The sequence below is a fragment of the Grampus griseus genome (genome assembly GCF_964374135.1).
Source record: "Grampus griseus genome assembly, chromosome: 15".
Classification (NCBI taxonomy): Eukaryota; Metazoa; Chordata; class Mammalia; order Artiodactyla; family Delphinidae; genus Grampus; species Grampus griseus.
In genome coordinates, this window is record NC_139009.1 from 30,894,756 (window position 1) to 30,916,154 (window position 21,399).

At 39.7% G+C, this 21,399-nt stretch overlaps 1 protein-coding gene and 1 pseudogene across 2 annotated transcripts in view; both read right to left on the reverse strand.

The window, feature by feature from the left end:
- Positions 1 to 11,357, reverse strand: part of CDKL4 (cyclin dependent kinase like 4) — a gene marked incomplete at both ends in the record, with an annotated part of 30,912 nt that extends 19,555 nt beyond the window's left edge. Inside the window, 2 exon segments of the mRNA XM_082672279.1 lie at positions 7,657 to 7,778; positions 11,190 to 11,357. Of these exon segments, the coding sequence (XP_082528405.1) occupies positions 7,657 to 7,778; positions 11,190 to 11,357 (290 nt within the window).
- A 492-nt stretch (positions 11,358 to 11,849) lies between these two features.
- Positions 11,850 to 13,053, reverse strand: LOC309833863 (rho-related GTP-binding protein RhoQ-like; annotated as a pseudogene). The gene has a single exon. The product of its transcript is annotated as a rho-related GTP-binding protein RhoQ-like (transcript).
- Between the last annotated feature and the right edge of the window lie 8,346 nt (positions 13,054 to 21,399).

Genomic DNA, 21,399 nt, shown 5'->3' on the forward strand with positions numbered 1-21,399 from the left:
AAGTGACATAAATAGAGAATGGATTTCTGGGGCAGAGTGGATACAGGGAGGTTAATTCGGAGGCTAATTTAATAATCCAGGTGAGATCTAGTGGTTTAGATGAGGCTGGTAGAGGTGGAGGGAAGGGAGTGGATCTCAGTCTTGGGAGGAGGGCTTCCCTGGTGGCACAGTGCTTAGGAATCCGCCTGCCAATGCAGGGGACACGGGTTTGAGCCCTGGTCCGGGAGGATCCCACATGCCGTGGAGCAACTAAGCCCGTGCGCCACAACTACTGAGCCTGCGCCCTAGAGCCCGCGAGCCACCACTACCGAGCCCACGCGCCTAGAGCCCGTGCTCTGCAACAAGAGAAGCACCGCAATGAGAAATCCGCGTGTCGCAACTAGAGAAAGACCGCGCGTAGCAATGAAGACCCATCGCAGCCAAAAAAAAAAAAAAAATCCTGAGAGGAACTGGCAAGAGTAACACATGGCCCTATTCATGTAGAAACAGAACGCTTGTGCTGTTCCACGGACTCTAGGCACCAGGATCCAGTACTGGAACTGGGAAACCAGGTAGGGCCAAGGGTTCAGAGACTGGCAGAACCCTGGTTACTAGTGTTAGTAACACCGAATTAGGCATGAAGCAATGTCCTAAGAAACTCCCCAGCTATTGTTGCGAAAGAGGGGTATTTAAGGGCACCTCACAGGAAGAGTCATGGCTTCTGTTCAAAACAGAATCCTTCCGTGATCTCAGATTCCAAGAAGGCAGATTCCATTTTAGGCAAAACAACATTTATACAAAATAACAACTACAAACAAATACCGCTGATCTTAGGAAGAGGAGATAGTTATCAGAGAGAATACAGATTCACACAGTGTTCATTCCAGAAAGGTAGAGCATTGCAACATTATTCAGCCACACTCAGCATTTTTCAAGGCACTTTGGAGTGAAATAAAACCTTCTGTAGAAACCAACTGATACTCTGTGTTTAAACAGTATACTTTGGTGAGTGCACAAACAAATACTGGAATAGTGAAGGCCTGAAAGCAAAAACTAGACATTCTGGTTCAAGCCTGTAGGGGTTAGTAAGGGTGACAGGGTCAGGGAATTCAGACTGGGTCACTCAGCGGCTGCTCTCTTAGCCATTCAGGGGAATCCTGGCGCTGACATCAGAGCTCATTATCTTTGTTTTAGTTTGTTATATAACTTGACATGGAAAACTTGATTTCATTATCAGTACCCAAGATGAATTGAGTCCTTCTCTGTAAACCTTTGTTATCCTAGAATAAAATCCAACCTTTACTGTGGCCTACCAGCCTCTTAATGATTTCACTTCTATTAACTCTCCCCACCTCCATCTCCTATCACATTCCCACCGACCTCCACTCTGGCCCAGTTAGCCTCTGCTATTCCCTGAACAGACCTCCAAAGCTTTGTTTTTATTGTTCCACCTACGCCCCTCATCAGGCATTCTCTAATCCCTCAGTGTGCTTTATTGTTCTCCAAAGGCTTGTAACTCTGCAAGGGCTTTACCTTGTCCATTATTGTAGCTACGGGGCCTAGAACAGTAACGGGTACCTAATAGGTCCTCAACTAAGCTTCCTTCGCTGGCACTCTCAGAAACTGTATAAACTAACACCCTGTAATCAATCCCCTTTTGCTTTAACTAGCTAGAGTGAATTCTGTAGTTGAATCCTGATTAGTTCAGAATATGATACCAGAAGTGGGTATGGGAAACAAAGTCAAGGCCTTGGGAATGTAGGCTATCTGACTTAGCTGGGTCTGAAGGCAGGGGGATCTAATTACCATTAGTGGCTGGAACACTGGTAAATGGGCACCCAGTGATGAACCAATTATTTACATAATCACCTGTGGTCATCTGGAATGAAGTGCCTATTCAGGGCAGGGCTTTGCTGGACTGAATGTGATTGAACAATATGGGAACATATGGGAAAGTAATAAAAGAAAAGCGGGCTGGGCCGGCTGTTTCTCACTTCACTGGAAAAATTAAAGAAAAAACAAAAGGACAGCTTTAGGGCTTTGATATTTTGGTTCAAGGCAGTTAGGAAACCAGAAGTTTCAATGGTTGCCCTTAGTTCTTCTATTTTTAAGACTCACTCCATTGACCATTGGAATTACCCTGAGATGACTGAAAAATCGGACGCCGAGAATAGTCCTGCAGGGTGCTAAATGACAACACAGGTTGAATTTATGTGAGGTTAATTAATTTCTCAGTTAATTAACTGAGAGATATACTTTGAGAATTGAAATGTGGCACTTTGGGAGTATTCACAGAACTAAGAGCATCCCAACTTCCTGCCAAAGGTCTCTTCTCATGTGAAGTAGCCCCCGAGCTTGTGTGATGAGGCTGCTTTTGCCTTGTTGAGGACCCCCCTAATGATCTCACTTGAGGCAGCTGTGTTGCATGGGGGGTGCTGCCAATTCTCCTCAAGGCTCCTTTCCCTGCTACCCGTCAAGGTCTCCAAACCTTGACTAAAGTCAGATCCCAGCATATCCCAAGGGGGCTATTACAAAGTCAAAGAGAGGGAGAGAAGATTTACACAGCAAAAATAACTATACAATTATGCTAATTTATACTGGAGAATGTATGTGGAAATGGATTTCATAAGTGTAGGACCAGAGAGGAGGAAACACGATTTCAGACTTGGGCGGATTATAACAGTATGGGCTCACTTGTTAGCGAGCCTGTTTCAGTAAACTCCCTGGAGCAGCTAGGAGTGAGTCTAGCTGACGGCTGCACTGGTTTGACTGCTGCACTGGTTGATCGCTGCATTTGGTGATTGCTGCATTGGTTGATTGGAAGCTGGACTAAATGGTTGCTTGTGCCAGATGAAGTTGCAATGCCAGAAATTCACTGGTAAAATGAGGAGGAAGAAATCCAAAGTTTTGAGGAGACAGGAGTGTTAGAGAGGATTTGTCACAGGCAACATGCTCCTCTATGTCTCTCCAAAGTATCTAATGGTAGCACTAATCTACATTCGTCCCCAAATCTGCAGTATTGCTTTCAGTTTTCTATTTTGGTAAAGAAACAGCATGCCAGACGCTTCTACTAGGCTCCTCCCACCATAGCAGCCTTCATTCCTTGGATCAGAGCCAAGTGGCTCTTGTTCCATTTGCTAGTGCACCTATTTCCACTATCCAGTTAGGAAATGGGGAAATAACCCCAAGGATGGATTCCTGGACTTTCTAGGACTGCCAGGAGATGGATTCAAGTCAAAATTTCATTTGCCACCTGACTCTCACTAAGCTGCCCATCACCCCCCCCACCCCCACACCCACACACAAACTGGTGAACCACAGTGGCTTTCAAAGTCGCCGGTGACTGGCTTTACTGCAGAGCACTGACCAGAAATTCCTGAAAGACTGGGTAGCTCTCTTTTCCCAGTACACGACTGGTACTGGTAAATGGCCACAGACCATCCTGGGGTAGGCTACGAGGAAGAGTTAAGTACATACATACGATGTTATTGCAGGGCTATTCCCCAAGGAGAGCTGCTGGCTCCCCTTTATTCATGAGGCCCTGGGTCTGCAAACTGGCTATTATGGTGACTCAAGCCAGGCCTCTAGTTACTAGTTTATGTAGAACAAATAGAACCTTAGTGACCTGCCCATCTCCTTTGTGTGGGAGAACCCATGGTCAGACCAAACCATTCTGATCACCACTCTGGCTCTGTTGCCTATTACAGTAACTTCTGGAAGTGAAGCACTCCTTCTTGGCCTCTGCCATCCAGGGCGCCAATCATCCCCAGGAAATCAGGAAGCCATTTCAAAGGAAGAGTCTCCCTGCTTCATATCTGGGACACGATGCTGGTGTTCTTCTAACTAATGCATTTCTTAATGCTCATGATTCACTGCCATCCTCCACCAATCCACACCCATAGTCGTATGGGTAATTATCTATGATCAGTTAATTGAGAAGGAAATTAAGCCTTCTATATGTCAATTACACCTCAGTAAAGCTGAATTTTTTTAAAAAAAGAAATTGAAACATGATTTACAGATGTACATGATGTGCTGTCACCAGCCAGAAGTGGATGGCTGTAGTTTTATAAACCCATATGGTAGTTTTCACACCCTGACAGTCATTTATAATTGTTCCTTTAAATATCTTCATTAGATTTTAAGCTTCTTGAAGGCAGGATTAGCTCATTTTGTATAGTGCAATGATAGTAAAGGGAAATCCTTCCTGTTGGTAGGGTGGTAATTCCTATCACATTACCAATTAGCTTACTTATTGTACCTATTTGGGGTTTTTTTCGGCCATGCTGTGCGGCTTGCGGGATCTTAGTTTCCCAACCAGGGACTGAACCCATGCCCTCGGCAGTGAAAGCACCGAGTCCTAACAACTGGACCGCCAGGGAATTCCCTCCTATTGTACCTATTTTGAACAGAGAAGGATCTTAGAGAATGGGAATAGATTATTTTAAATTTAATCAGATGATACCAGTTGCAGTTGTTTAAGTACATGTAGTTTCTTAACTGGAGCAAATCCAACACAGTCTCAGTACTCAGTATGCAGCCATTGATCTAACAAATGCTCTTCCCTCTATCCAAGTAGAGGACACCAGAAGCTTTCACTTGGCGGGGGAGGCAGTACACTTTCACCATCTTACTTCAGTGTTAAATTAGTTCTTCTTTATGATACAATTTAGTCCTCAAGTCTCATGACTATCTCACCATCCCACAGGTCTCATCCCACATTTCCACTACCTTGATCATCTCATATCTACACACCAGTTATTTCTTCAAACTGTGAATTTACCCTAATAAACAATGGTCGAATAGGCTTGGTATGTATGCTGTCTGGTTGTTTACCTCTGTTTACTATTCACTGGGTTTATACTCTCTTGGCTGTTATTTAAGTAGATTTTAAGATGGGAGTGAAAGCAGACGAATGTTTTTAATTAATCATTGTTATCTGGAAGTACCCAGCATTTCAGAGAAAGAGTGGCTTATTCTGCATTGTTCACATTTGCATTCCTCTATGTAGATCCAAGTCTCAGGGCTGACCCAAAGCACTTTGGATACACTGGAACTGCTATATACACTAGTAAAACACACTAAATACACCAAATACGCTTTCCACTAGAGTGGAAAGTAGGGTAGTTCAGAGGTCCTTGTGGTTGCTAAATACATACAGAACAAAAGAGTTGCTTGAATATGCCTTGTCCTTTCTCACATCTGGGCATTCCACCAAGATTGTCCACCTGGCCAACTCTTCCCTTTTTCAAAGTCTCAGCCCAAATGGTTCCTTCTCTGCAGAAACTTCCTGATACCCCAGGACCAACAGATGTTGGAGATGCTCCTCTCTTGTATCCTGAGCACCAATGGTAATCCAGTCTACATTGTCATTTGTAATTGCTACTTTGAATATCTGTCTCTTCATTAGATTTTAAGCTTCTTGAGGGCAGGATTGTGCCATTATATCTTTCTATTCTCTGCACCAGCAGAAGTGTTCAGTAAAATATTTCTGAAGTGAGTGAATAACAGAATGCTGCACACTAAAGAAGCTATTAAGATGAATTAGATATGAATTCTGCACTCAAAAAACTTATAGTCTGGGAAGAGAGAGAGTATGCACATAAAAACATATAAGGTAGTAAGTGCCAAGTACCATAACAGGGATGAAAATAAAATTCCATGGGTATTCAAAGGAGGGAAGCAATTCCACCCAGACAGAGGAATCTCAGAGATGGTAAGAATATCTAGGATTTCACATTTTAAAGATTATGAGAGAGATAGGGAAAGTGGAAAAGGTTAGAATATTCTCGGTTAAAGGAAGAGCATGAGCTAAGTCCTATAGGCAGGAAGGCTTAGGGTACAGAGAAGGAAAAGAAAGATGTTCAGTTCAGTTAAACTGGTACACGGATTCTATGTATTGTAGGTTTTATTTTCAGGGCCTTGAACAATACATGACGTTAATCATACATTTCTAATTCTATGAAAATGTATGTTAATTTATAAATTAATTTATATGATGGCTGAACACATCTGTCCTCTAAAGCCAAAATACAAAATCCTATTTAGCTCATAATAAAGCTGAACTATGAATTAATTCATCATTTTAACTGTTTTAAAAATTAATTTTTATTTAAAAAATAAAATACGTGCATTTTATTCCAGGACCCAGCCTGGAACAACAGTAGGAGTTCACTAAAATTTTTTCTGAATGAATATATATTCTAACTGGGTGTTAATCTTTTTAGAAATATGATTTGCAAAATCTACATATGTAGATATGAAATTATATTAATTCTTCATCTGGCAAATAATTTACCTAATTTGTCACTTCTTTTTTAGTTTTGTTTATGGTACTTTTTGTCAAAGGGAATCTCTAAAATGAATATGATGTATATTTGGCAGTTGGAGTTCCCTTTATTCTTTTTAAAAAATTTCTTGGTTTATGGGACTTCTCTGGTGGTCCAGTGGCTAAGACTCCACGCTCCCAATGCAGGGGGCCTGGGTTCGAACACTGGTCAGGGAACTAGATCCCGCATGCATGCCGCAATGAAGATCCCACATGAGTCCATGAAGACCACGTGTGCCGCAAGTAAGACCCGGCACAGCCAAATAAATAAATAAATATTAAAAAAGATTTTTTTCTTGGTTTAGTCTAAGTTTTTCAAGTTAAGAAAAACCAGTTGGCATTCTGATTCGATTTTTGTGCAATAAATAAATAAATCAGGGAGGCAGAATCTATATAATGATGAACATTTCCATCCAGAAATATATGTTCATTTAAACAAAATCCCTTATGTATCTCAGTTTTGTAACTGTCTTTAGGTAGAGTCTGAACAATTCTTTTTTACCTTTATTCCTAAACTTTTTTGTTGTTGATATTTGAATGGGATCCTTCTCCACTAGATTTTCTAAAGCACTGATTGATACAAAAGCTGCTAATTTTTGTGTGTGGAATTTGGAGTGCTGTGGTCACTATACTGAATTCCATTAGTTTTAGTAACGCTAGGTAATTCTGTTAGATTTTGTTGAATAATAATATCATGCAAATAATGGCAATTTTATCTCATTTTCCAAAATTATATATCCTATTTGTTTTTCTTAGTACATTACATTGGCTTGAGCTCTTATGTCTTGTTTCTCACTTTAGTGACAGTTTCTTCAGTATTTTACCATTGAATATAAAATTAGCTATCTATTTGAAGAATTTTTGTGTGTGTGCATGCATGTGTGTGTGTGTGTGTGTGTGTGTGTGTAAAGAGTATTTTAATCCTAGTTTGCTAAGGTTTTTTGTTTTAGTAACCAGGAAAGGATGTTGAATTTATCAACTGCCTTTTACAATTTTATCAAACTTATGTACTTTTTCTCCTTTCTATTAGTGAATTATAAGAATACATTTCCTAATATTGAACTGTGCTTCATTCCTTGAATTCAGATAATCTAACATACAATTTAGCCTTGAAATACATTGTGATTTATATTTGCAGTAGATTTGTCTATTAAATACTATATATTATATTTACTCTAGGTTAATAGTCATTTGCCCTTTGAATACATCCTAAATTGAGACTGGAGAGGGAGAGCCAGCAGATACACCTGGGTAGAAAGGGGCTCAGATGTGAAATTTGCCATAGTTAATCCCACACATAATGAAACTGGGAACCGGCCACACAGAATTTCAGTTTCTAGATTACTTACCCGTTTGGGTTTCTTTCCAGCTCATTTAAAAGTGTATGATCACAGTATTCAAAAACTAAATGCATTTTCCTTTTTCTCCTGAACACCTCAGTGAGGTTCACAAGATTTGGGTGTTTTAATTGCTGCAAAGGAATTGAAATACAAAGTTTGGTGATGTGTTTCCTGTAATCGTTTCTCCCAGACCCCTTACAATTTTAAGAGCAAAAGGCCTTGCTCATCATTCTCTCTGCATCTCTTGCAGAGAATTTTACTACAGTTACTCACAAGAGAAACTACTCTTAGTATCATAGAATCTTAAAGTTGGAAGAAATTTAAGAATTTACCTAATATACCCCATAATAAAGGATATCTAAGCTGCTTGGATCTCTCTGGAGACAGCAAATAAAGTACAACTTAAAATCTAAGCACTAAAATAAAAAATTCTTTATGCATTTAGTGGAAATTCTAAATACACAAGTCATAAAATGACCTTAATATAGAATGGTAATGGAATTATTGAGTAAAAGACTATAAAAAGCATCAATACCCATCTATACCCAATCATATTGGCATAGATTTAATGTAAATGTCAGCTGGATTTAAACCCAGCCTGGACTTTAGTGTTGGTTCTCAGAAATACTAGATTTCAACCCTCAAATCTCATTAAACTCCATATTCTAGGAGTCTCTACAGTTAGTCTGTGTTTTAAATTTATTTATCTTATTTTCAGCTCTGTTCTTTGAGTCTCTTGTTCTGTCTTATGCTTATGTTTAATCTGTTAAATTCAATTCCCAAACTGAAGCATTTCACAAGGCAGCCTCTGTTTAATGTCGTAAACCAAAGGAAAAACCCTGATTAAGTAAAATAATCTATCACTAAAGTAACTACATAATTTATCATCCAACCAGGGTAACTAATGTAAACCAGGACTGTCCCAGGCAAATCGGCACATGTGGCCACCCTGCCTATAGGTAAGGTGACTGTATAATTTCACATACGAACCAGTATGCTTTTTAAAGAAGACGCTAGCCAGACAAAAAGGGGTGCCAACCAAACTGAACACTGGGAGTAAAGCTATAAACCAGGACATCTGATCACTCCTACTTATAACTCATCTTCCTCTTGTTTTCCCAGTATAGTAGACAAATCTACTTTCCAAATCCTTGGTACCATTTACTCAGAAAGCTATATAAAGAGAGAGAATGCAGTATTTTGTATACAGTAGAAGCTCAATAAATATTTTGCAGGCCCAGTAGACAGTCTTAAGTATGGAGCCTCATACAGTATCCTCTCCCTTATCTGTAAGCACAACTTGACCAAAAAAACAGAACAAAAAAAATCACCCTGTGATTATACGCCTGATTATATGGAAAAGGAATCCATTATACATTAACGATATGCCCAGAGCACCAAATCAATTTGTTTTCTACGTGTTCCACTGCCTAAAAGAGCAGAAAGGCAAACAGTGGAGGAAACAGGTAACACAGATAAGCCAGCTGCTTTGTACTGAGGCAAAAACTTTAGAATGGGGGTGAAATAACCTCTTCCAGGAGAGCCAGGGATTCACAGATGCTACAGCTGGATGTGAAGGCAAGGTTTAACCTTGTCAAGTCTCCTGTCTTTGGGCAGATCGGCAATTTATATCTTCTTTGCAAACCAAATTAACTTAGCCCAGAAAAACAATGACTTGTCTAAGGTAAAACAGGTAATAAGGAGGGGAAAAGCAAAGCGAATTTAAATAACAGGAGTATGTGAGGCAAGTAAGGTAGATTTATCACGGAAGGGATCTCCTCAGGGCACGCATGGGTGAAACACACCAAAGGCAGGAAAGCTGGACCTTCTGAGAGCCATCACCAGAGACCAAAGTGAGTGGGAATCTGGCTATTTTTTACCTTCAAGTGCACCCTCAAATTGGGCACTTGTAACCCGGGAGGTGCTACCTGAGCATTAACTTTACTGGAAGACTTGGTGGGAGGGGGTGGATAAAAAGCATCTTCTAGTAGAAAACAGCCCATTGCCAGGTTCAGACACACCTTGTAGCTTAGCTCTGTGATGAGCTGGCTGTCTGACCAGTGCTCTCTTCTGGCTACAAGGAACAGGGAACTGTTTTTAAAATCATGATGGATGTGCTCTGGAAAACTCCATGCATATCAAATTACATTTTAAACAAAACACTAAAACCTTTTAGTTGAGGAAAGCTGCTACAAATAATACTTGAAAAGAGCAGATAATGTAATAATTATCTCCCTTTAAAAACTGGATTTCTGGGGTTTTCCTAAAACAGATGATGCACGTCAGAAGTAAAGGTCAGGGGCTTCCCTGGTGGCGCAGTGGTTAAGAATCCGCCTGCCAATGCAGGGGACACGGGTTCGAGCCCTGGTCCGGGAAGACCCCACATGCCACGGAGCAACTAAGCCCGTGAGCCACAACTACTGAGCCTGTGCTCTAGAGCCCTTGAGCCACAACTACTGTGCCCGTGTGCCACAACTACTGAAGCCCGCGCGGCTAGAGCCTGAGCTCTGCAACAAGAGAAGCCACCGCAATGAGAAGCCCGTGCACCGCAACAAGGATTAGCCCCTGCTCTCCGCAACTAGAGAAAGCTGCGTGCAGCAACGAAGACCCAATGCAGCCAAAAATAAATAATAAATAAAAAAATAAATTCGTAAAAAGAAAAAAAGTAAAGGTCGGCTGTGGCTGTGTGTTCTTGAGGAGATCACAGTTTTGTTGTGCAAGGTGTGATCCACAGACGAGCAGCATCTCTGCCATCGGGGAGTTTGTTAGAAGCGCAGAATCTCAGGGCGACCCCAGACCTCGACTCAGAATCTGCATTTCAACAAGGTCCCCAGGGGATTCTGATTCACGTTTATGTTTGAGAAGCATTGCCCTCTGCCTCAGTTTCCTTCCCGATAAAATAAGCGTGCTGAATGAGAAGCATCTCTAAGATTTCTTATCACTCTAAAATTGTACGATTTTTAGGATAGGAAAAAATTTACATTGAGAACTTGTGAATCTTACGTATCAAATCCTATCAGAGTAAAAACAACTTAAAACAAAACCTTTGTGTAAAATGTGTATACGTAGCTGGGGGTGATATTCAATATGTCTAGGAACCAGTGGCGCGCAGGCGGGGACCAATCCATACGGATGCCTACAGGGGCCCTGGCACGGCCCTATGGGCCCCTCTGTGCCACAGGATGCTCTTTTAGTTGCTGGTTTATGGGGAGAAGGACTTGGGCAGGCGTCGGGGCTGGGGTTGTGGTGGGGAGGGCCAGGGCTGAAGGGGAGGATAAACACTGGGATGAGGGGACTTAGGACAGTGAATATTTACCAATCAGAACAGGACTTCAATTTTAACAGTCTGTAGCTGTGCTCATAATACCATTTAAACATCAGAGCGGCCAAAGTCCAAAGTGATGATCAATTTATATATTGCTGATACAAAGAAATTGCAGTCCAATGGGGGAAAAAAATCACTTTAAAATTCTTTGTAATTTTGGCATACCCATTTCACCCAGTAGAGTGATATTACAGATGTACAGAGGAAGTTAACCTACCTTCAACATGTGTATTTCTCTTAGAGCTATTTTCTTAACCACAGGATCATCTTCAGATTCCACAAATTTTTTAATAGCTACCACTTGTCCAGAGGTTTTGTTTCTGCGTTTGAATACAACCCCATAAGACCCCTCTCCAATCTTAGCTAATTTCTCAAACTTTTCCATTTGAGTTGAAGCGACTTAAATCACTGTATTGACTGACTTGCAGTACAGTGTTGCACCTGGAAAATAAAATGACTCAGTTTAACCACGTTACCAAGGACAGCGCTCTCACAGTTTACTATGTAAAACTAATTTGCCCAGGATGCCAGAGGTTTATTTTTACTTAATTTTAAATACACTTAAAAATATCTGGACATCTATACTCGTGCTTCTCTTCATAATCGAATGACTCTTTTGTCTTTTTTCTTTTTTAATGGCAAAGTCTGACCCAAAGTTTTAGTTTGTAATTTCAGCATGTATCTCATGCAGTTTGGGGAGCATCAAACTAAATCTACAGTCGCCAGAAACCTTGTTACAGTTGAATGCACATTAACTAAAATGTGTACATTTTTAGTGTTCATGATAAATGCAGATATGACCTTGTTACACTTTTGGCATTCTTTGAGAAAGCACATTAAGCTTTAATATAGAAATATTTTGGTTACACTTGTGCTCAAGTAATAATAAAACATTTGTTCTTTTCGATCTCATACATTCTCTGCTCAGGAATGGCCCATCTCCTGCACGCTTGGAGCAACCTTTGGCTACGTGGCTGGCCTTGTTACTTCACCACTCTGGATATACTGGAATAGAAAGAAACTTACATACAAGAACAATTTAATGGAGCAAAGGGAGAAGATATTTCTTTGTGCAGATTCCATAAAGACTGTGCAGACATGTATATGGTCTAAGCCAGGCAGTTCCACTTAACAGCACTGTTTTTTATGTAGTTACAACATGATGTGATTGTAGCTTTTTAAACTATGAAGCCCCTGAGAGATTGTACCTTCTAGTTGAAATAAAGTATTTATAATAGATTGTGGCTTCAGATGCTGTTTGTTGCTTCTTGGACCTTTAAGAAACATTCTTAATCAACTTTATAGAATTCTGAGGACAGGGCTGGTTTTTTTTTTTTTCCTTTCAAGTTTTAAACTGCTTCATTATTTATAAGAGGTCTGGGTATAGCTTTAGCATTTCATATGCTTTCTGAGAGAAATGGACAGCTTACTTGGCCACTGAAGACGTTTCTCACGTAATTAAACAACTGTTTATACATCTTGATCCTATTCTTTTTTTTACTGTGTGTTTCTTTGTAGTTAAAATGGCTATGATAGCCTCATCAAAAACAGTCTTCAATCCCTTCCGAGTTAAAGCTGAACATTCCACAGAACAGCACGCTCCTATCTCTTTTGTTAGTTTCTGTCCTTTTTCCACACATATAGATTTTTCCTTCATATCATTCAGTCTTGCTAAAGTTTTGGGGTCATCTCGGAGATAATCTGAGTTCCTATGAATAAAAAGGGTACATTTGGTGCGTATTCCTTAAGTTCTGGTACCCACTCCTCTTTCACATTTTGACATGAGGCTCGATTTACCACAGAGAAGCAAGCCTATAAGGAAGACATCAGTCATTGGATAAGATAAAGGCCTCAGCCCATCATAGTCTTCCTGTCCGGCTGTGTCATAGAGTCCCTGGAGGTACTGCTTGCCCCCTACGGTGTCGCCGACTGCGCAGTGGTCGAAGACGGTGGGCACGTACTCCTCCGGGAAGGCATCCTTGTCAGAGCTCATGAGTAGGCACGTCTTGCCCACCGCCCCGTCGCCGACCACCACGCGCTTGAGCATCAGCGCGCCGGGCCCGTGAGCCATGCTGCGGCCGGCCGGCCTCCGGGCGTGGTCCCCCCGGAGCCCCCGCCCCGGCCCCGGGCTCAGCCCCAGCCCGCCTGGGGGGTCCGGCGCCGCCGCGGCTCAGCGAAGCAGGGCGACCCCCCGGCCCCATGCAGCGGTTCCCCCCGCCCGAGGGGAGGGGCGGCGGGCCCGGGGCGCTGCCGCCGCTTCGGTCGCTGCCCGGATTCCCGCCCGGGCCCCGGTCGCCGCACCCGCCCGCTGCCCCCGCCGCTCGGCGCCCGCGCCCTCTCCCCGGCCCGGCCTCTCCAGGAGGATCCGCTGGATCATAAGCGACTCTTTTGTCTTTTACTAAAGATTCATAGGGGGAGGGAAAAGCACGACTGTTGCCTCCATTTTTTGAAGCCTTGTGGGGAAAAAAATTTCTGGACATTATTTTGTTAATTTAGTTCAGTCCTACGCAGTCATTCCAGCTACTGCAAAGATTCCACATATGTTTCTTACAATGGGTCTGTGTGTACTTCGGTTGAACTAAAAGAATTTATGGACAGGAAACTTATCCAATCTATTGTTGCCATTATCTTCAAGAAGATGATTAAAATATGATGCTGTAAAACCCAGCTGAAGGAACACTGCATACTCTGGTGTACGGTGTTTATCTTTTCCCTTCTAACCCATGTCAATACTGCAGAGACTAGGAAGAGTAGCGAACAGGACATGGTACAAAGTGCTCTACTGCCACCTGGTGGACAGAAGAAAGAGGGCTGTTGAACAAAGCAGCCATTAAAAACAAAAACAAAATCTTTTTAGAGCATCATTTATTGCCCTTAGCTTTTGTATGTATGAAGGAACGGATCCTTAAATTCTTAGATCCTAAAGAAAATACTAATAAAGCACAAAAATGAGGACAGCTTCCTCTAATTCATCATGGATGTTTTCATATATATCCATAGTGATTTCTATGGAAATACTAGGTTTGAGTTTTCTGTCTTGCATTCATAAGTTTTGTGGTAACTGGTTTACATGCTAAATAACAAATAAGGCCAACATAATTAAATATATCCATCTAGCAATTAAAAATACACAAATTCTAAATAGTCTCAAAATATCCCACCTCAGAATCTTGTTGATATAATCTAATACTAATAATAATAGGTAGCAATTAAATAGCATTGTTCTACGCAAATTACAAATAATCTGCCCAAATATTTCATGAAGTAGGTGTTATTTTTATTCAATTATACAGGTGAGAAAACAGGCACAGTGAAGCTAGCATGGAATGAGAACCCAGGCAGTCGGGTTCCAGAGATCACAATTTGAATCAGTACACTATACTGCCTTTCAGTGAATTCAAAGGAATGCACAATTTGAAGACCGTTTTATCCAGGTATTAGGAGTAATGAAATGTCAAGTGAAAGAGCTGACCACTTTAAAAAATTCTCATGTTTCAAATGAGTACACTTTTTTTTTTTTTTTTACTTCACTATTATTCAGTCTTTTCCACCTACAGATTATCTCAGTGGAGAAAGAAACCATTTACTCTCACTTGCAACCATAAAAACAGACAACTGGGAAAAGAGGTAAAGGACTACTTACTGCACTATTATACAAATGCTATTTCTTTGTTGTTGTTGTAGATTCTATTCTCTCTTATAAAAGGAAAAAAACTTAAGCATACACACTCAAGTAACACATGGAAAATCCATCACAGATTATATTCTTAAAACTATTAATTACACTGTAGTTTAAAATAGGTATTATTATCTTAAAGGTATTTAGATATAAGCATGCATACATTTGTCTTTCTGTAGCCTAGTAGGTGACTGGGAAGAGGACAGAAGAAACTAGGCATTTGCCTTAGAAAGTTATTGGCTTAAACTTTGTAGATTTATGAATTTAACCCACTTGATAGGTACTATGGTTACTGAGGGAAATTTTGAATATGCCAAAAACTTAATTATGAAGTTTTAGTCTTCGTGTTATTTTCTTTCCTCAAGTAGGTGATCTGATCTACTGATCTGATTTTCCTTTTCTTTCAACAGGTTCAATAATGACTGATTGCTCAGGCTAATATTTAGATCTCTGTCACATCAACCATACTCCTGAATACAATAAAATAGAGCACCAGAAAATAGTACTTTATCTGGTAACATCTCAATATTATCTGTTTTCTAAAGCCTTTATATGTTCATGGAAGATGAAACTAAATACACAGGCAGGAGTTACAACAAGGAAGGAATTCCACAAAGGAATTTATGGCTTTAATTCCAGTTTACTAGGACACCACCAGCGTTTATAGAAGCGGTAATTCCTGATCTCTTAAAAGAGGTCCAGACCAAATATCTCACTGTTTGATGAACATCTCTACACGAATGGACAGAACCACCTCAAAATCAGTACACTCTAAACCAAATGCCTTCTTTCTTATCCTCTGCCTTTACCCAAAGTTCACAAACCTGCTCCGCATTACACCTAAATGGCCTGTCAAGATACGTACGGTGAAAACTTGAGGCAGCCAAGGACAGCGACAGCTGCTTAAATCGAATCTCTCTCCATGTACCTTTCACAAAGCTACAGAAGTCAACCAGAACAATAAAACCACATAAACCCAATGTCTTCAACATTACAAGAAGACAGAGGAATCTACAAACTTAAATAGAAAAGTAAACCCCCAATTCTGGAAGAGATATCTCTTGAGCTGCCATTATAAGCCCTTGCAGAGAGCAAAGACAGGAGTGGGATGGGATCTGGAAAAACTATAAAGAAGAGAGAAGAGGACTTCCCTGGTGGCAAAGTGGTTAAGAATCCGCCTACCAATGCAGGGGACATGGGTTCGAGTCCTGGTCTGGGAAGATCCCACACGCCACAGAGCAACTAAGCCCATGCACCACAGCTACTGAACCTGTGCTCTAGAGCCCGCAAGCCGTAACTACTGAGCCCACATGCCACAACTACTGAAGCCCGTGCACCTAGAGCCCGTGCTCCTCAAAAAGAGAAGCCATTGCAATGAGAAGCCCGCGCACCAATACAAAGAGTAGCCCCTGCTCAGCGCAACTGGAGAGAGCCCGCGTGCAGCAACAAAGACCCAACGCAGCCAAAAATAAAAATAAAATAATTTTTTTTTTAAAAAAAGAGAGAAGAGAAAAAGAAGGGCCTAAGATAGACTTAGAATCACTCCTCAGAAGAGAAAAATACATTACAAGTGCAAAAGTACTGAGAATGTCCTGGTGGATCTGAGCATTCACTATAGGGACGTGATTTAGAAGTACAGGGTATCCAGGAGGCATCAGTCAGGGTGCACTACTCCTGGGGAAGAGAAGAGTAAGTGGGAAGGGTGAGGCATAAGTCTCTGTTGGAGACTAGAGAAGTGAAGGGAAAAAGAAACAAGAGGATAAATTCGCAATCCTGCAAGACAAAAGAGAATCCCCAAACTGAAGGAAATGCAAATCTTCCTCTCACCACTAAGAAAAAAAAAGCACTATCCATTAAAAAAAGTGCACTTTGGTACAGTGACAGAGTAGGTTCCCTGGAACTAGGATGGCTGTCAATTACTGCAAGCCAAAACCTGCCCAAGAAATAAAACAGAGGAAAGCAATCTCCGTACACAGCTATTATTAGAACAGGATAGAAATGAGAATTAAATATCTCAGCTGACAAAAATCATTCCAGGGAGTTCCCTGGAATAGTGATTGATAAGGGAGTAAAAAAATAGGTTGAGGGACTTCCTTGGCAGTCCAGTGGTTAGGATTGCAGAGCTTTCACTGCTGCGGCCCTGGTGCAATCCCTGGTCAGGGAAGTGAGATCCTGCAAGCTGCACAGCATGGCCAAAAAAAATCATTCCAAAGAAACCTAACCATGAAGCATAAGAAAACTAACACAATATCTGATTTAAATATCCTCTAACAATCATTTGGAGATAGGAAGAGCCACTTTAAATTGGAAACTCAGGGACTTCCCTGGTGGTCCAGTGGTTAAGATGCCACGCTGCCAATGCACAGGGCGTGGGTTCGATCCCTGGTTGGGGAACTAAGATCCCACATGCTGCATGGCATGGCCAAAATATGTAAAATAAAATTAAATTTAATAATAAATTGGGGGCTTCCCTGGTGGTGCAGTGGTTGAGAGTCCGCCTGCCGATGCAGGGTACACGGGTTCGTGCCCCGGTCCGGGAAGATCCCACATGCCGCGGAGCGGCTGGGCCCGTGAACCATGGCCGCTGAGCCTGCGTGTCTGGAGCCTGTGCTCCGCAACGGGAGAGGCCACAATAGTGAGAGGCCCGCGTACTGCAAATAAATAAAATAAAATAAAATAAAATAAATTGGAAACTCAAATAATAAGACCAAATGTTGATGAAAAAATAAAATGATAGTTGATTGAACTCAGGAAAGAAATGCAAGAGAAAGGAAAATAATCTCAGAAATAGAGACTAAATAACAAGATGCCAACAGGAGAATAGAAATAAAAATTTAATATGAGGAATTAAAGAAAGGCAGAATAGCAGTTAAGAGAATAAAAAGGAAGGGGAAAGAAGGAAGAGAGTTTAGAGACAAAGTGGTTGAAATGGAAGACACGCAAAAAAAAAGACACAACAAAGGTATAACTAGAGCTCCTTAAAAAAGAAAACAAAACAATGGAACAGAACCAATATTTGAAACTATAAACCAAGAAAAATTTCTGGAACTAAGATCTGAATGTACACATTGAAAGGCCTATCAGGTAGTTGGCTAAACTGACCCAGAACAATCAACTCAGAGATATGTTTGAATAAAACTATTAAGATAAAGAAAATATTCTCATAGCCTCCAGACATAAAGACTAAATAACTTCAGTGTAAGAGAATTAGAGTGACATCAAACTTATCAAGAGCAACATACAATGCAAAGTGAAAATGCAGCAGCATTTTGAAGAAATTCAAGGGAATAAAGTGAAAACCAAGGATTTTAACTCAGCCAACCTGTCCTTCAAGTATCAAGGTTATAGATAAAGAGTTTAAAACATGCAAGAATTCCAGGAATATTATATTCATGAGCCCTTCTTAAAAAATCTATGAGGATAACTTTCACCCAACCAAGAGTTGATTGGGAAAACTTCAGCAAAAGGATTTATAGTGAACACTTAATGTATTCAATTAAAGACTAAAACAAAGGTAGGTACACAAGTGGAAGAATAATACATAAGGAAAACAACTTATAGATGTTATAAGTTTTGATAATGTAGCAAGTAATGCAACTAAAAATATGTTGGAAGAATGGAGAAAAAGGAAAACAGAATAAGTTCACTGATAACTGAATAAGTGGGAATAAAAAAATACCATTAAAAAAAAAAAGACAAACCAGAGAATAAAAGGTTAAATAAGAAAACAAGGACTAAGAGCATTTAAAAAAAAGTATTAGTCTAGGGAATTCCCTGGGGTCCGGTGGTTAGGACTTAGCGCTTTCACTGCTATGGTCTGGGTTCAATCCCTGGTTGGGGAACTAAGATCCTACAAGCCACACGGAGCAGCCAAAAAAAAAACAAAACAAAACGTATTAGTCTAAAGGTAACTACTTAAAAATACAAACTTTCCTAAATACTAAAAGAAATTAAAAAAATAAAAATCCAACATAACACATAAAGAAACACAGGAAATTTAACATTCTGTACATAATAATTATAACATAAAACAATACAGCAGAATAGGGACCACAATAAGTTGTATCAATAAATATGAATGGGCTTCAGTCATTTATTAAATGAGAAAGATTTTCAATTTGGCTCACAAAGCAAGGTGTATGCAAGAGACACACCTAAAATAAAGTGATTCAGAAAGGTTAAAAATAAAAAGACAGGCAAAGGTATACAGGACAAATGGAAACAATAAGAAAGGAGTTTGTGATCCTGGTGTCAGACAAAGTAAAATTAAAGCTAAGAAAGTATTAAATGTGGCAAAAGGGGGCAGTTTTTAATGCTAAGAGCAAAAATTCACAATGTAGATATAATAGCCCCCAATAACAGCAATTACTGTTATAAAGCAGAAACTGTAGGACATGCAAGGAAATGTATAGAAACAAATTAATAATGAGAGACTTAAACACATCACCCAGTAAAAGACAAGGCAAGTGAACAAAAATATTTAACTATGTAGAAGACCTAAACAATGTAACCAGTAAAGTAAATCTTTAGGAGAAATATACATTGAATTCTACATTCTGATAATCTGGAATATACCTTCTTCTCAAGCACACATGGAATAGTCACAAAAACTGATTATACATTAGGTCACAAAGAAAGCATCAGGAAGTTTCAAAAAGTAGAAATATTATAAATAACATTCTGATCATAAAATATCAAACTAGAAATTGGAACAAAATTTAAAAACATAAATAAAAAAAGATCTTCTACTTAGAAACTAAAAAGCCTTCTATTAAACACCTCTTGAGTAAAGAGGGAAACACAAACTAAACGAATAAAATTTTAAAAAATGATAAAGAAAATATAACATATCAAAATCAATGAGGCATATTTAAAGTAGTGGTTCTCAACTAGTGGTTTTGGCCTCCAGGGGAATTTTTCAGCATCTGGAGACATTCTGATTGTTATGAGTACATAGAGGCCAGGAACGCTGCTAAATATTCCTCAAGGCACAGGACAGACCACCATGATACAGAATTATCTGATCCAAAATGTCAATAATGACATGGCTGAGGTACCCTGACATAAAGCAGTAAGGAGAAGAAAAACCAGAGATCAAAACGAACATATAGAATAAAAGACTAAAAATTAACAAATTAAGTTCAAAATTTAAAAATATAGAAAAGGAATTACACAAAATAAACCAAAATAAAGCACAAGAAAGGAAACAATAAATTGAAACAGAAATTAATAAAGCAGAGAATACAAAAAATAGTAGATCTAATTAATAAACCCAAATCCTGCTTCCTCGAAAAATTTAAAATAGACAAATCATTAACTAACTTAATGAAGGAAAAAAGGAGAAACAACAACAATATGCAAATAAGAAATGACAAGAGGGAATAACCATCAAAACAGAAGAACTTTTAAAAAATCGTGAGACTATTTTGCAGGCATCTATGCAAATGAATTTGAAAACTTGGATGAAATGGATAATTTCCCAGAAATATAGAGGTTACCAAAATTTGCCCAATTAGCGATTGAGAATTTAGACTGGTTTCAGTATAGGAAATAAAGTTACTTAAAAAAAAAAAAAAAAATCCCACAAAAAAGCACAAGGGGTCAGACTTTGACTATAGTGGGGTAAAGAGATTGGCAAATCTTCTTCCTAAAACACACGTATAAGACCAAGCAAAACTCTCCAAAAAACAAAAACAACAATTTTAAGGATCTGGAAATCGAGCAAAAGCAATAGCAAATGGAGAAGTATTTATTTATGATAAGCTGCTAGAACCCCACTTGAGAACAGTGGGAGTCAGTGGCTTCTTGCCTGAGGCTGCTGCCATCCGTCATCTACCCCTCTACCTTGGCTCAGTGAGTGTAGTAGTATGACCAGTGTGGACTGGCCATGAGCCAGCAGCCTCTCTCCTGAGGGGATGTGTTTGATATGGCTCAGATGCTGAAAACCTGTGACAACAATGTCAGTGAAATGCTTAAATACTCAGTATGAATCAAATGGGAAAGAAACCAGTTTTTCAAGCCTGAAAATGTGGTTCTAGTTGGGGTGAGGTGTAGAATAGCCAGAAATTTATGGGAAGATCCTAAAAATGAAAGAACCATAGAAGGGCTAGATTAACTTTCCACACATCTCTGGCTAACTGGGAAACTCTGGGCATACACAGGGAAGACCTGAGAAAGCTTTGAGAAAAGTTAAAGCTGGGCAGGTTTGAGGATGACTGAATTCTGAATGCACTCTCCAACCCACACGCTGATCCATTAGAAGAGATGAAAGACTTATGGCTGGAGGTGTTTGAGTACCACCACTGCCAAAATTATTGGTGATCACTAAGCTATGCAGACAGTGGTGACTTCTAGAAAGCCAGGCTAAAAAAATAAAAAACTGAACAGAAACATTAGCAGCCATACACTTGGGAGGAGATAGATTCTGCAATACAGGTAGTTTGCAAAAACAAAAATCAACCCATTTAAAAAAAAAATCCTCAGGGGAGAAAAATCAGAATCCAGAATTTCTGTATAATATTTATCCAAAATGTCTAGTTTTCAATAAAAAATAATTATGAGACATGCTAAGAAAAAGGAAAGTGTGACCAATACTCAGAAAAAGAGTCAATAAAAATGAATCCTGAGGGGATCCAGGTGTTGGATTTTGCTGACAAAGACTTCAAAAGTAGCTATTATAAATATGATCAAATAATTTACACAAATTATGATTTAAATAATTAAAGGAAAATATGACAACAATGACTCA